This window comes from Chiloscyllium punctatum, chromosome X (genome assembly GCF_047496795.1).
Source record: "Chiloscyllium punctatum isolate Juve2018m chromosome X, sChiPun1.3, whole genome shotgun sequence".
Lineage (NCBI taxonomy): Eukaryota > Metazoa > Chordata > Chondrichthyes > Orectolobiformes > Hemiscylliidae > Chiloscyllium > Chiloscyllium punctatum.
The window spans coordinates 20059743-20073383 of NC_092791.1; the positions used below are offsets into that span (position 1 = coordinate 20059743).

General features: G+C 42.4%; 1 protein-coding gene across 1 annotated transcript in view; it reads left to right on the top strand.

The window, feature by feature from the left end:
* prim1 (DNA primase subunit 1) overlaps positions 1-2936 on the top strand; it is a 30523-nt gene extending 27587 nt beyond the window's left edge. Inside the window, exon 13 of the mRNA XM_072567331.1 lies at positions 27-2936. Within this exon, the coding sequence (XP_072423432.1) occupies positions 27-46 (20 nt within the window). The 3' untranslated portion in view covers positions 47-2936. The remainder of the gene's footprint in view (positions 1-26) is intronic.
* Positions 2937-13641: the final 10705 nt, after the last annotated feature.

Below are 13641 nucleotides of genomic sequence, written 5' to 3' on the forward strand. Positions count from 1 at the left end.
TTATTGTTCAAACACTTTTTTTTCAGATAAAGAAGGAGATTTTTAATGTCCCCCCCAATGAGCAAGTTCTTTTTCAACTGCGTTTCAGCATATGTTGGCTTGCATCATTAGGTTGGAAAGCTTGGAACCGTGACTGCCTTCTGACTTCACTGCTGTAGCTGCAAAGAAGATTTAAAAGTTTGTGATGTATCAAAATGCACTTCAGTTCTGAGCAGCCTTTAGTTAAGGCCTGTGGAATACTGTTTCTGAATTCCTACTTTAGAGGTTTATATCATGTTATATCTAGCAGATATTTATATATCCACATTTTGTCTCTTGGTAAGATTCCTTTTATTTTTCTTCTGCATTTCTACTTGCCACTAATTGAATCACTTAGATCTTAAGCTACATTATACAACATCATGTGGAAGAGTCACCTTTTTAAATTTAAGGTGGCAGTCAATCCCAGGACTCTTTAACTGTTGAACTTTGGCAGAAGAGCCATCTAGAATGGGCACTGTTTTTCTGCAGGTTTCTTAAGTTCTGGGTAAAATTCAGATATGATGGATGAGCTGTAAAACCCCTATGGGAAATTGAAGGATGAATGTTGAGGGACAATGTCCATATACTGGAGTATGAAGAATAGTGAATTGGGACTGGGGAGCTACTGGTATCTGTGGACCTAAACCCCAGTAGGAATCGGCATCTTTCCGTTTTCATCCAACACTTGAAGAGGAAAAAAAAACACTGATGCACACTTCACCAGAGACTCGATTGAAAATGTGTACTCTGTAAACTTATGCAAGCAGTCTCCATTACTACTCAATAAAGAGATGTTTTTATTCTGTGTAATAGGGAGAGGGGTGAAATTATCCCCTCTTCTCCCCTACCTGTATGAGGGCATGTTTTAAAAGGAAAATACAACAGGTCCTGTTGTTTTTTTTTCAAGGAAAATGTTTATTTTTTACACAGCCATACCTCCTACATTGAGTGAAATATTGCTTACAAAAAGTTTAAAAGCCACCCTGACTTTCACTTCTCCTTTTGGTCCACTAAAGAATAGAGGCTGGAGGTCACAAACGATTAATTTCATGTAGCAGCAGACTTCTTGTTCCACTCCTGTTGGGATACAGTTGAACACCTGTTGTACAACCTTTTAGAATTGTAGGGGTTTATAGCATGGGGGAAGAAAAGGTTGTTCAGCCTATTGTCTTGCTTGGTCATTTACTCTAGTCCCATTTCCTAGTACTTGTCCGAAGTGAGCATTGCTGGCTGGGCCATCATTTATTGTCCACATGGCAGTGCTAACCATTGAGCCACCGTGCCACCTTCAGGGAGCAGATGCTCACTTCCCACAAATTAATTTAAATAATTAGTTTTTCTCTGTTGGAAACCACTGAGTGACAATTTCTCTGGGGAGTGCGGCCAGAACCCAGTTACAGAAGGGGATGGGAGAAATAGCAATAGTGGTAGGAGATTCAAAAGTGAAGGCTACAGACAAATGTTTCTGTAGCCCCAGGTGGGACTCCATGACTGAAGGTCAAGGGTGCCATGAGGAAGGTAAGGGAGTTCCAAGATTTTGATCCAATGACACTGATCGAACAGCAATATATTTCCAAGTTGAGGTAGTGAGTGACTTGGAGAGAGATTTGTAGATGTTGTTGTTCCCATGTGTCTGCAGCTGTCCTAGACCGAAGTGGTCAGTGGTTTAGAGGGTGCTGTCCAAGACACTTTGGTGAATTTCTGCAGTGCATCTTGTATATGGTGCACACTGCTGCATCATGGTGGAGGGAGTGAATGTAGTGCCAATTGAGTGAGCTACTTCGTCTTAGATTGTACCAAGTTTCTTGAGTGTTGTTGGAGCTGCACTCATCAGCCAAATGGGGACTATTCCATCTCACTCTTTACTTATGCCTTGGTGATGTTGGACAGGCTTTCGGGAGCCAGGAAGTGAGTTACTTGCTGTAGGATTCCTAGTCTATTTCCTACTGCTGTGGCCAGTTTATTTAGGTTATAGCTTCAGTTTCTGGGCGATGGTAACCCGAGGATGACGGCAACCAAGTGTTTGGGCGGGGTGGGGGTTCAGTGATGGTAACACCATTGACTGTCAAAGGCCATTGGTTCCAGTGTTTATTATTGGTGATGGTTATAGCCTGTCATTTGTGTTGCACGGATGTTAATTGCCATTTTTCTGCTGAAACCTGGATATTGCATTTAAACATGGACTGCTTCAGCATCTGAGTCATGAATTGTGCAATAATCAGTGAATATCTCCACTTCTGATGGAGGGAAGGTCATTGATGAAACAGCTGAAAATGGCTGCACCTAGGATGCTACAGTAAGGAACTCCTGCTGAGATGACTGACCTCCAACAGCCATAACTATCTTCCTCTGTGCCAAGTATGCCAGCAGAGTTTTCCCTGAATACCTATTGCTTCCAGTTTTGCTCGGACTCCTTGATGCCACACTATCAAATACAGCATTGATGTCAAGGGCTATTGCTCTCACCTCTATAATTCAGCTGTTTTGCCCATGTTGGACTAAGCTGCAATAAGGTTAGCAGCTGAGTAGCCTTGGTGAAACCCAAACTGGGTGTCAAAGAATATTTACAGCCCAGGAATAGGCCCTTTGGCCTTCCAAGCCTGTGCCAATCCAAATCCACTCTACTCCCCACCTACTCGTGCATCTGTCCAGACGTATCTTAAATGAATCTACCGTGCCTGCCTCTACTATCTCTGCTGGCAATGCATTCCAGGCAACTACCACCCTCTGTGTAAAGTACTTTCCACATGTATCCCCCTTAAACTTTTCTCACCTTGAACGTGTGACCTCTCGTTATTGAATCCCTCACCCTGGGGGGAAAAAATTATCTCTATCCTCCCTTCATGATTTGGAGATGCCGGTGTGGAGCAGCACTCCGAAAGCTAATGCTTCCAATTAAACTTGTTGGACTATAACCTGGTGTTGTGTGATTTTTAACTTTTGTATACCCTTCATGACTTGTAGATCTCAATCAAGTTCCCCCCTCAATCTCCTTTTTTTTTCTAATGAAAACAGTCTTAACCTACTCAACCTTGCTTCATAGCGCCTTCCATACCAGGCAACATCCTCGTAAACTTTCTCTGCACCCTCTCCAAAGCGTCCACATCCTTTTGATAATGTGGCGACCAGAACTGTACACTTTATTCTAAATGCAGCCAAACCAAAGTCTTGTACAATTTTTAACATGACCTGCCAGCTCTTATACTCAATACCCCGTCCAATGAAGGCAAGCATACTATATGCCTTCTTGACCACTCTATCCACCTGTGCAGCCACCTTCAGGGTGCAATGGACCTGAACTCCCAGATCTCTCTGCTCATCAACTTTTCCATTTACAGCATAGTGCGCTCTAGAATTAGACCTCTCAAAATACATAATTTCACATTTGCCCAGATTGAGCTTCAACTGCCACTTCTCTGCCCAACTCTCCAGTCTTCCTGTATTCTTTGACAGTCCCCTATGATTTCTGCTACTCCACTAATCTTTGTGTCATCTGCAAACGTACTGATCAGACACCACTGCCCTCTTCCAGATCATTTATGTTTATCACAAACAACAGTGGCCCCAACACTGACCCCTGTGGAACACCACTGGTCACCTTTCTCCATTTCGAGAAACTCCATTCAACTACTACTCTCTGTCTCCTGTTGCTCAACCAGTTCTTTATCCACTGAGCTAGAACACCCTGCACACCATGTGACTTCACTTTCTCCATTATTTTACCATGGGGAACCTTCTCAAACGCCTTACTAAAGTCTATGTATCTGACATCTACATTCTTATCATCTATCAACTTGGTCACTTCCTCAAAGAACTCTATTAAATTGGTACGGCATGATCTACCATGTCCAAAACCATGTTGCCTATCACTGCTAAGCCCATTCTTTTCCAAATGTAAATAGATTCTATCCTTCAGTACCTTCTCCAGCAACTTTCCCACCACTGACGTCAGGCTCACTGGTCTGCAGTTATCTGGAATATCCCTACTACCCTTCTTGTACAGGGGGACAACATTAGCAACTCTCCAGTTCCCCCAGCACTTCACCTGTGTTTAAGGATGCTACAAAGATATCTGTAAGGGCCCCAGCTATTTCCTCTTTTGCCTCCCTCAGCAACCTGAGATTGATCCCATCCGGTCCTGGGGATTTGTCCACCTTAATATCCTTTAGCTTACCCAACATATCTTCCCTCTTTATGTTACCGTGATCCAGAGTAAACAAACTTCTATCTCTAATCTCAACATTCATCAGTGAACACTGATGCAAAGTAATCGTTGAGAATCTCACCCATTTTCTCAGGTTCGACATACAACCTTCCTTCCTTATCTTTTAGTGGACCAACCCTTTCTCTAGTTCTCCTCTTGCTTCTTATTTATGAATAAAAGGCCTTGGGATTCTCCTTAATTCTGCTCGCTAAAGTTATTTCATGACCCCTTTTAGCCTGCTTGATTCCTTGTTTAAGTTTGGTTCTACTCTCCTGATATTCCTCCAAGGCCCATTCTGTTCTTAGCTGCTGGACCTTATGTACGCTTCCCTTTTCCTCTTGGCTAGTCGCATGAATTCTCCTGTCATCCACGGTTCAGGAATCTTGCCTTTCCTATCTCTTGCTTTCAAAGGGACATGCCTATCCTGCACTATCTTCAACCTATTTTTGAAAGCGTCCCACTTATCAAATGTGGACTTCCCTTCAAATATTTGCCCCCAATCCACATTTCCCAGCTCCTGCCAAATTTTGATATAATTGGCCATGGCCCAGTTTCGTACTCTTCCCTTAGGACCACTCTAATCTTTGTCTGAGTATTCTAAAACTTATAGAATTATGGTCACTGCAACTTCTACCTTCTGGCCTGGCTCATTCCCCAACACCAGGACTAATATGGTCCCTTACCTCGTCGGACTATTGACATACTGCTCTAGAAAACTCTCCTGGATGCTTACAAATTCTGCCCCACCCAGATCTCTGACACTAAGTGTATCCCAGTCAATGTTGGGAAAATTAAAATCTCCCATCACCACCACCCTGTTGCCTCTACATCTTTCCATAATCCTCACCTATTTGTTCTTCTACCTCACAGTCACTGTTGGGAGGCCTGGAGTACAGCCCCAAGAATGTAACTGCACCCTTCTTATTTCTCAGCTCTATCCATAATGCCTCACTGCTCAAACCCTTCATAGTGTGTTCCTTTAGCACAGCTGTGATATCATCCCTGACAAGCAATGCAACTCCTCCCCCTTTTTACTTCCCTCCCTGTCCTGTCTGAAGCATCTATATCCTGGAACATTTAATTGCTAATCATGCCCTTCCTTCAACCAAGTCTCTGATCACAATAATGTCATACTCCCAGGCATCAATCCAAGCCCTAAGTTTGTCTGCCTTACCCACTATACTCCTTGCATTAAAGCATATACACTTCAGAACACCAATTCCTTTGCGTTCATCTGCTCTCTGCCTACTCTTCCACTTAGTAATGGTAACTTCATAATCTTATTCCTTACAGTTTCTAGTTTCCACCTCACTGTCTACTAGTCTTCTCTTCTGGTTCCCAGCCCATTGCCACGTTAGTTTAAATCCTCCCCAACAGCCGTAGCAAAGATTCTCCCAAAGACGTTAATTCCAGTCTGGTTCAGGTGTAGACCATCCAATTTGTAATAGTCCCACCTTCCCCAGAACGGTCTCAATGTCCCACAAATCTGAACCCCTCCTTCCTACACTATCCCTCAAGCTACGTGTTCATCCTGCCTATTTTTTTCATTTCTACCCTAGCTATTACGTGGCACTGGTAGCAATCCTGAGATCACTACCATTGAGGTCCTCCTCTTTAACTTCTCTCCTAGCTCCCTGAATTCTACCTTCAGGACCTCATCTTGTTTTTTACTTAGATCATTGGTGCCTATATGCACCAAGACAACTGGCTGTTCACCCTCCCCTTTCAGAATGCTCTGTAGCTGATCAGTGACATCTCTGACCCGAGCACCTGGGAGGCAACATACCAGCCCGGGAGTCTCGTTTTCGGCCACAGAACTGCCTATTTACTCCACTTACAATAGAATCCCCTATGACTATGGCCCTCCGAGTCTTTTTCCCGCCCTTCTGAACAGCACTCAGAAGGTTATTGATGATCAGGTGCTACTTGATAGCACTGTTGGCGACAGCTTCCATCACTTTACTGATGATCAAGTGTATAGCTAGTTCTTCTATAACGCTTGTTTATTAAGCGCATTTAGTCTGTAATGTGATTTTTAAAAAATAAAGCGAACTCCCGTTTGCTATTACACGATTCCCAGCACGATGCACAGAGGACTGGGCGCAGTGTTGGCATCAGGTGATCAGTCAGCTCATGCACTTTCTCGTGAAAGATGTTGTGAAGTATTTGTGCTAGTGGACTTGGGAATGCATCGTGAAAATGTCTACAGCCTGAGGACAAGGAACTGGGAGCAATCTGTTTATTTAAAAACTTAAAAGAGTTGAGATAGAAGTGAAATTTCATGAAATTGACTCACAGTAAAAGGACAGTGGTGAGGAGCAGATTGAAACTTGGCTTTGTTGTTTGTATTAAGAGCTTTTTTTTCTCTTTCTTTAAGTATGTTTAGATGTTAAAGAATATCTGCAGAGTCATGTGAATCTGTTTCAATGATGAATCACTAGTAACCAACTGCAAAAAATTACCAGTACAGGAGCTTGGACATGGTCAGTCAGCTGCTCAGGGTGGTCAAAGCCAGGAAAGAGTGCACATTGTGGGTGATGGAGAGAAAGCTGGTGGCACACTTTTTATATGTGTGCAGATGTCTTGAGGGGATGGGTAGGATGTGCAGAAGAGGCTCAGGGTTACTCAGGGTCAGATGTTTGTGAGGATGAGATTGAGTGGCGAAGATGTTGCAGGAAATGGCAGGTACAGTAGCAGAGAGAGTGAGTGTGAGGTATCAATGAGAAAATAGTGGCATTTTCACGTGCAGAATGGAGGTCATTCATCATCCTACATTCTGTGCATTCCTTCAGATGGTTGAGACTGCACTGGTCTGGATGGTAACCCTGGTCCAGGTTGGCATGGTTCCAGTAGAATGACGTCCTCTGTTGGCCTGAGAGAAAAAGACTTCCTGCCTCTCCCTCACCCCATCCCCATCAGCAGCATCTCCATGTCCCTGCCCACAAAGACAGGCACCAATTTTCTGTTGTCTGCCACATCCAGGGCCAATGTCAGGAACCATGCAGGGCAGCTCCGGACTGACAGTTCTTGTCTGGGTGCACAATGTCTTTTTAAAAGATGGTGCTGCACCACAGATGTTGGTCAATTCTGAGGTATTCAGGGAGTGGTGAGTTGTTTTGGAAATGGCACATAGTATGATGGTGCCAGAATGTGTGAGAGAATTCAAGTGGGTTTTGTAAAATAAGATGGTAGACGTACCCAAGCATCACGATGTGAAACCCTCTGAAAAACTTAACGAAACTGACACTTAGCGAAAGAAATTAAGATTCAGTCCTTGATCTATCAAGGCAGGTTTCATTCTGGGATCTGACTTGTACAGTGTTACTATTGGATGGGATCAGAGACTGGCTAAAATGTAGTGCAGCCAGCAGGTATAAATACCAATTGAGAGGAATCAGTTGAAGACTCTGATGAATTGCACTATAAAATACCATGCAACAAATCAAAATTTACTTTAGACTGTGCTATCATTTGTGTTAGGCTAACTTCTATTTATGTTTCGATTTTTACTGGTATTTTTGGTGGTTCACCCCAACCCTGCTTTTTCCATAGGCTCCATTATTTCTACTGCATGATTTTCTATTATAAGGTATCATATGGGAACCTCACTACAGCATAATAGAGCTACCTGTAGACTGATGCAGCTATAATTGACTGGGTTGGAGTTGTCTTGCTTTTTATGTACAGGTCACACCTGGGCAATTTTCCATATTGTTGGGTAGATGCCAGTGTTATGGCTGTACTAGAAAAGCTTGGCTTGGGGTGCAGCTAGTTCTGGAGCACAAGTCTTCAGAACTATTGCCAGAATGTTGTTAGGACCCAAAGCTTTTGCATTATCCAGCGCCTCGAACCATTTCTTGATATCACATAGAGTGAATTGAATGGACTAAAGACTGGCATCTGCGCCAGTGGAGATCTCCAGAGGAGGCTGAGCTGGATCATCCAATTGGCACTTATGGCTGAAAATTTTAGGGAGTGTTGAGATTCACGGAAAGAATGTCCTGCAGTCAGCATCATAGTGGAGTAGTCTGGGAAAAGGGACAGATACCCAAGCAGCTTGGGACAGAGAAAAGAGCGAACTGTTAGGTGAGTATCTGTAAATTGTTTCAAGCCTATTGTACGCTCAAGTAATACAATACATAAAAAGTACCATAATAAGTTAATAATATAACGAAATAATTAATTTAAAACTCATTGGAACGGCAGTGTAGGTAGGTTGTCAAAGCTGCAGTATGTGGGAGCTCGTGGAATCCATTGTGATCCAGGGCAAGTATATCTGCTGTAAGTCTCTGAAGTTCATCCAGCTTCTGCTCAAGTGTTTATGAGATAGAGGCTGAACTAGACACTATGATGCATCAGGGAGGGGGTAACTTATCTGGATTTTTTAATACCAGGAAATAGTCATACCTCTTAGGATAGTGTGCTCTGATATGGTCAGGGAGAGGAGGGTGCGACTACAGGTGAGGCAGTTAGGGAATCTAGAAGACTGGTGTCAGCCTCTGCAATTGTCATGATTTGGAGACGCCGGTGTTGGACTGGGGTGTACAAAGTTAAAAATCACACAACACCAGGTTGTAATCCAACAGGTTTATTTGGAAGCACTAGCTTTCAGAGCACTGCTCCTTCATCAGGTGGTTGTGGAGAATAAGATTGTAAGACACAGAATCTATAGCATATAACTTTATAACATATAAATATATAGCATATATTTGCTATAGATTCTGTGTCTTACAATCTTATTCTCCACAACCACCTGATGAAGGAGCAGCGCTCCGAAAGCTAGTGCTTCCAAATAAACCTGTTGGACTACAACCTGGTTTTGTGTGATTTTTAACTCTGCGATTGTCCAACAGGTGTGAGGTATGTGCTTGTTTGGAGCAGGGGCTGTGGAATGGATGAGCTAAATGACCAGGGTACAAGAAGCCATTCAAACGGGGAGCTAAAAGGACTGTAGTGGCAGTAGGAAACAGCATAGTCCAGATGGCTGTGTTGTCTGCCCAGTGCTCGGGTTCAGAATATCTGCTCTGGGACAGAGAAGAACTTGCAGTTGGTTGGAAAGAATCATTGTTGTAGCAATGATATAGATAGAATTTGGAAGGAGTTTCCGCAGAAAGAAACTTGGCACCAAATTAAGCAGAATCTCAAAGGTCATAATCACTGGAGTATTACCTGAGCACATGCAAATTGGCAGAGCGTAAACAAGATTAGAGAAATGAGTGAGTGGCTGTAGTTTTGATGGAGGAGATGTTTTGCTTCATGAGGCACTGACACAAATACTGGGGAGCTGAAAAATGTGTTGCTGGAAAAGCGCAGCAGGTCAGGCAGCATCAAAGGAGAAGGAGAATCAACGTTTCGAGCATAAGCCCTTCTTCAGGAATGTCCAAAATGTCGACTTTCCTGCTCCTCGTATACTGCCTGACCTGCTGTGCTTTTCCAGTGCCACCCTTTTGACTCTGACTCTCCAGCATCTACAATCCTCACTTTCTCCCAGACCATACCTAAACCATACTAGGGCTGGTGTTCTTGCATCCGCATAACTAAGGATATAGATAGGGCTTTAATCTAAGTAGTGAGCGCAAGGGCCCAAATTCAGGAAGTTGTGGTGAATCAGAATGGGGAAAAGGCAACAGAAAGGAATTCAAGTGGGAAATGATAAGCTGACAAACACAGAAGGGACAGAGAATACAGAACTCAGAGAAATTAAGTAGAAATGATAAGAAGTTACAAAAATAAGAAATGGACAAAACTTAAGGCAATATTTTTGAATGCACATAGCACTTGAAATAAAACATGAACTATTGTACTTATTGAGATAAATAAGTACAATCTAGTGGCCATAACAGACATTGTCGCAGGATGATCAATATTGTGGCCTTAATATTGAAGGGTATATGACATTTAGGAAGGGCAGGAGGCTAGAAAAGGGTGGTGGAAAGGTTCTATCAATCAAAGATGGTATTAGCACAATAGAGAAGGATGACCTTAATTCAGGAAACCAGAATTTCGAAGCAGACTGTGTGCCTGAGGAATGACAGGGCCAAGAAGTCACTTGTGGGAGTTGTGTACATGCTCCACAACAGACCACGTGGTAGGACCGGGTATCAAGGAAGAAATAATGGGAGCTTGTTCGAAGGCTACAGCAATTATCATGGGGGATTTTAACCTATATATAGACTGGAAAAATTATATTGGAAGAAGTAGTCCAGATGAGGAATTCATTGACTGTTTTCGGGACAATTTCTTAGACCAGTATGTTATGGCACCCAGAGGGCAAGCTATACTAGACCTGGTTTTGACCAACAAGATAAGATTAATTACTGGCTTCATAGTGGAAGTGAACATAATGTGATTAAATTTTACATATAGTTTAAGGGAGAGAAATGTGGCCTCAAACGTACTATTTTAAATTTAAGCATAAGCAATTTTAAGGGCATGAAAGCAGAGCTATCGAAAGTGAACTGGCAATTTAGGTTAACAGATGGGCAGCCTTCCCTCAAAGCTGTGTGCACAGCCACTCCAAGGTTCTGCACACAATGATTGCTATTAGTCTGCTTCCAGAAGTCACTGTCATGCACAGATCTCAGAGGCCTGTGCAACTGAAAGAAAACTAGAGGGAACACTGGGGAATAGGTGAACAGAGATGCAGTGGCAAATATTTAAAGGGATATTCCAGAAAGCATAGATTCATCAAAACAAAAAGAAAAATTCTAATGGATAGAAGCACCATCTGTGGTCAAGTAATGATAGTTTCAAACTCAAAGGACATATAATTTTGCAAAGATAGGTGGCAAATTAAGATTGGGCAGAATATAAAAACAAGTTTCCTGCAAGGACTCCATTCCTTTTAGTTTTTCCACCTGTCATATATGTTCCCAATGCTGTGACACTCCTCAGAGGTGCTTCTGGCATCTTCCTTTTTCTCAACCGAGGACACCCATTCCCCCAACCACCACCAGCAATGTGGCTGACAGGGCCCTCAGCTGTTCCAACTCATTTCCTGCACTTCTGCCCTCTCTCTGTCCCCTTATCCCATAGGAAATGATAGGGTCCTCACTTACCATCCTACCAACATTTTCCACCACCATCAAACATATCTTCCCTTCCCTTCTGCTGTAAGCAATCCAGAGACACCATTGCCTGCTTGACCCGTTAGTCCACTCCTCTGTCACTATTCCCCAACTCATGGTACCTTCCACGTAATCACAACACTTGCCTTTTTTCCTCCTCGCTCATCACTGTCCAATGCTCCAAACACTTCTTCCAGGTGAAGCAGCAGTTTACTCATTCTTGTTTCAGTTGAGTCTACTGTATTCACTACAGTCTGCTCGACATTGGCAAGTCCAAATGCAATCTTGGTGACCGCTTTGCAGAATACCTCTGCTTTTCCATAACAATGACCCCAATCTTCCAATTGCTTATTATTTCAATAAATCATCTTACTCTTAAGCTAACATTGTTGTCCTAGGACTGCTGTTGTGCTCAAGCAAAGTCCAACACAAGCTGCAGAAACAGCACTTACTTTTCTGCTTAAGCACTTTACAGCCTTCAGGACATTGACTGCAACAAGTTCAGAGTATGAACACCATCTTCCATCTTGATTGCACCCCATCCCATATCCTGTTTGCATGCAATTACTCTTAGCAAAACCAACCTATGTTCTACTATTCATACCTACAATTAATAACTATTTAGCATCTATATCCTCCTCAGCTACCAGCAGCACTCCCTTTACCTATTGCTTTGGACATTTACCATCTGATCCACTTGCTCCTTCACCCCTCTATCAACAGCATTTAAAAAATCGTTTTCTTGGCTTCTTCAGTTCCAAAGAAGACTCATATCAAACTTGAAACACTAAATTTATATCTGCCTGAATGGACGCTGCCAGACCTGCTAACTTGTCCAGCATTTTCTGTGTTTATTTCAGATCTCCAATATCTGCAGTATTACTTGGCATTGGTTCAACCTGGATGTGCTAGAAGAAAAACAATGACACACGAAGCTTAGATTGATGCCATTTCTAATCACTCCCCACCCCCAGCCCAACAGCAAAATGCTACCATTAGCCAATGTATCCCAAACACTAAACTTCAATCTCATCCTCTTCCTTTTACATATTGCAATTAAGAAAACTGATCTTGGGATCCAAACATTCCTGACTACAATAATCCTTTGATACATTTGATTCCTAATGATGACAATGCAGATTTTCACACATTGTGTTTGCCCATCTATAGTGCTGACATGGGAATTTATACAAATCTGTCATTGCTGGTTCTTGCTGCAATTTGATGGAAAATGCCACATTCATGTGCACAATAGTAGCTGTATAGGCCTATAGCAAATATAGCCATAATCATAAGTTCAAATATACTTATAAAGTGTAGCTACTTAGTATGTTTATGGTTTCACTAGATAACCCTTCTGCAACCTATGAGGCAGCAAACGGTTACTATAGTCTTCCCACTGGGTGTGAAACCATCCAAACTAGTGTGTTGGAAGTCTCATAAGTACAATTTCTCCAAAGTGAAAAAGGATATTTTAAAAATTATTTATGGGATGTGGACATTGCTGGCTGGCCAGCATTTATTGCTCGAGGTGGTGGTGGTAGTGAGCTGCCTTCTTGAACTGCTGCAGTCCACCTGCTGTGAGTAGACCCACAAATGCCATTAGGAAGGGAATTTCAGGATTTTGACCCAAATTTCTGTTAACAACTGCTATAAAAAAGTTATCTGGAGTAGGAACAATCCAGAATAAGAAGGAATTCAGCATTTAAATCTCTGATTTTATAGCCTGAAGAGCTTAATACTAAACATTTGAACTGACTTGTATGGTCGTTCAGAAGCTAAAGTTATTGTGCAAAATGGTACCGAGCCATCGAGAAGATTATTAAAAGTTTTTATATTCAGTATTTACCAAACTACCTGAACTTAGCCAGGGCAGCAGACTGTTTATTTTCTTTCCTTACAAAAAGCAATTCTAACATCAATCCTGCCTTCAATATTATAATTATTTGAACTGGGAACTTTCCCGTATCTGTGACTGTCTAATAGAAGTTCCCATTCTGATGTGATATAGGAATCCTCTGCTGCACATCTAAGTAATGTATTTTTAAAAAAAGACAAGCAAAAGGGCTCTTGTGGTAGCGAAAACGTCGCTACCTTTAGGCCAGGTTCAAGTCCCACCTAATCCAGAAGTGTATAACACCACCTCTAAGCAGACACCACTGGGATTCGAACCCAGGATAGATGCAAGTGCAAACTTTTGACACAGCAAGAAGGCACTGAACTGCTGTGCTCTTCCAGCACCACTAATCCAGAACACCACCTCTATACGAATCGATCCGGAATACAGGTACATAAACATTGCAGAAATCTAAAAACCTCACATTCCAGGAAAAACAATCACGAATCAAC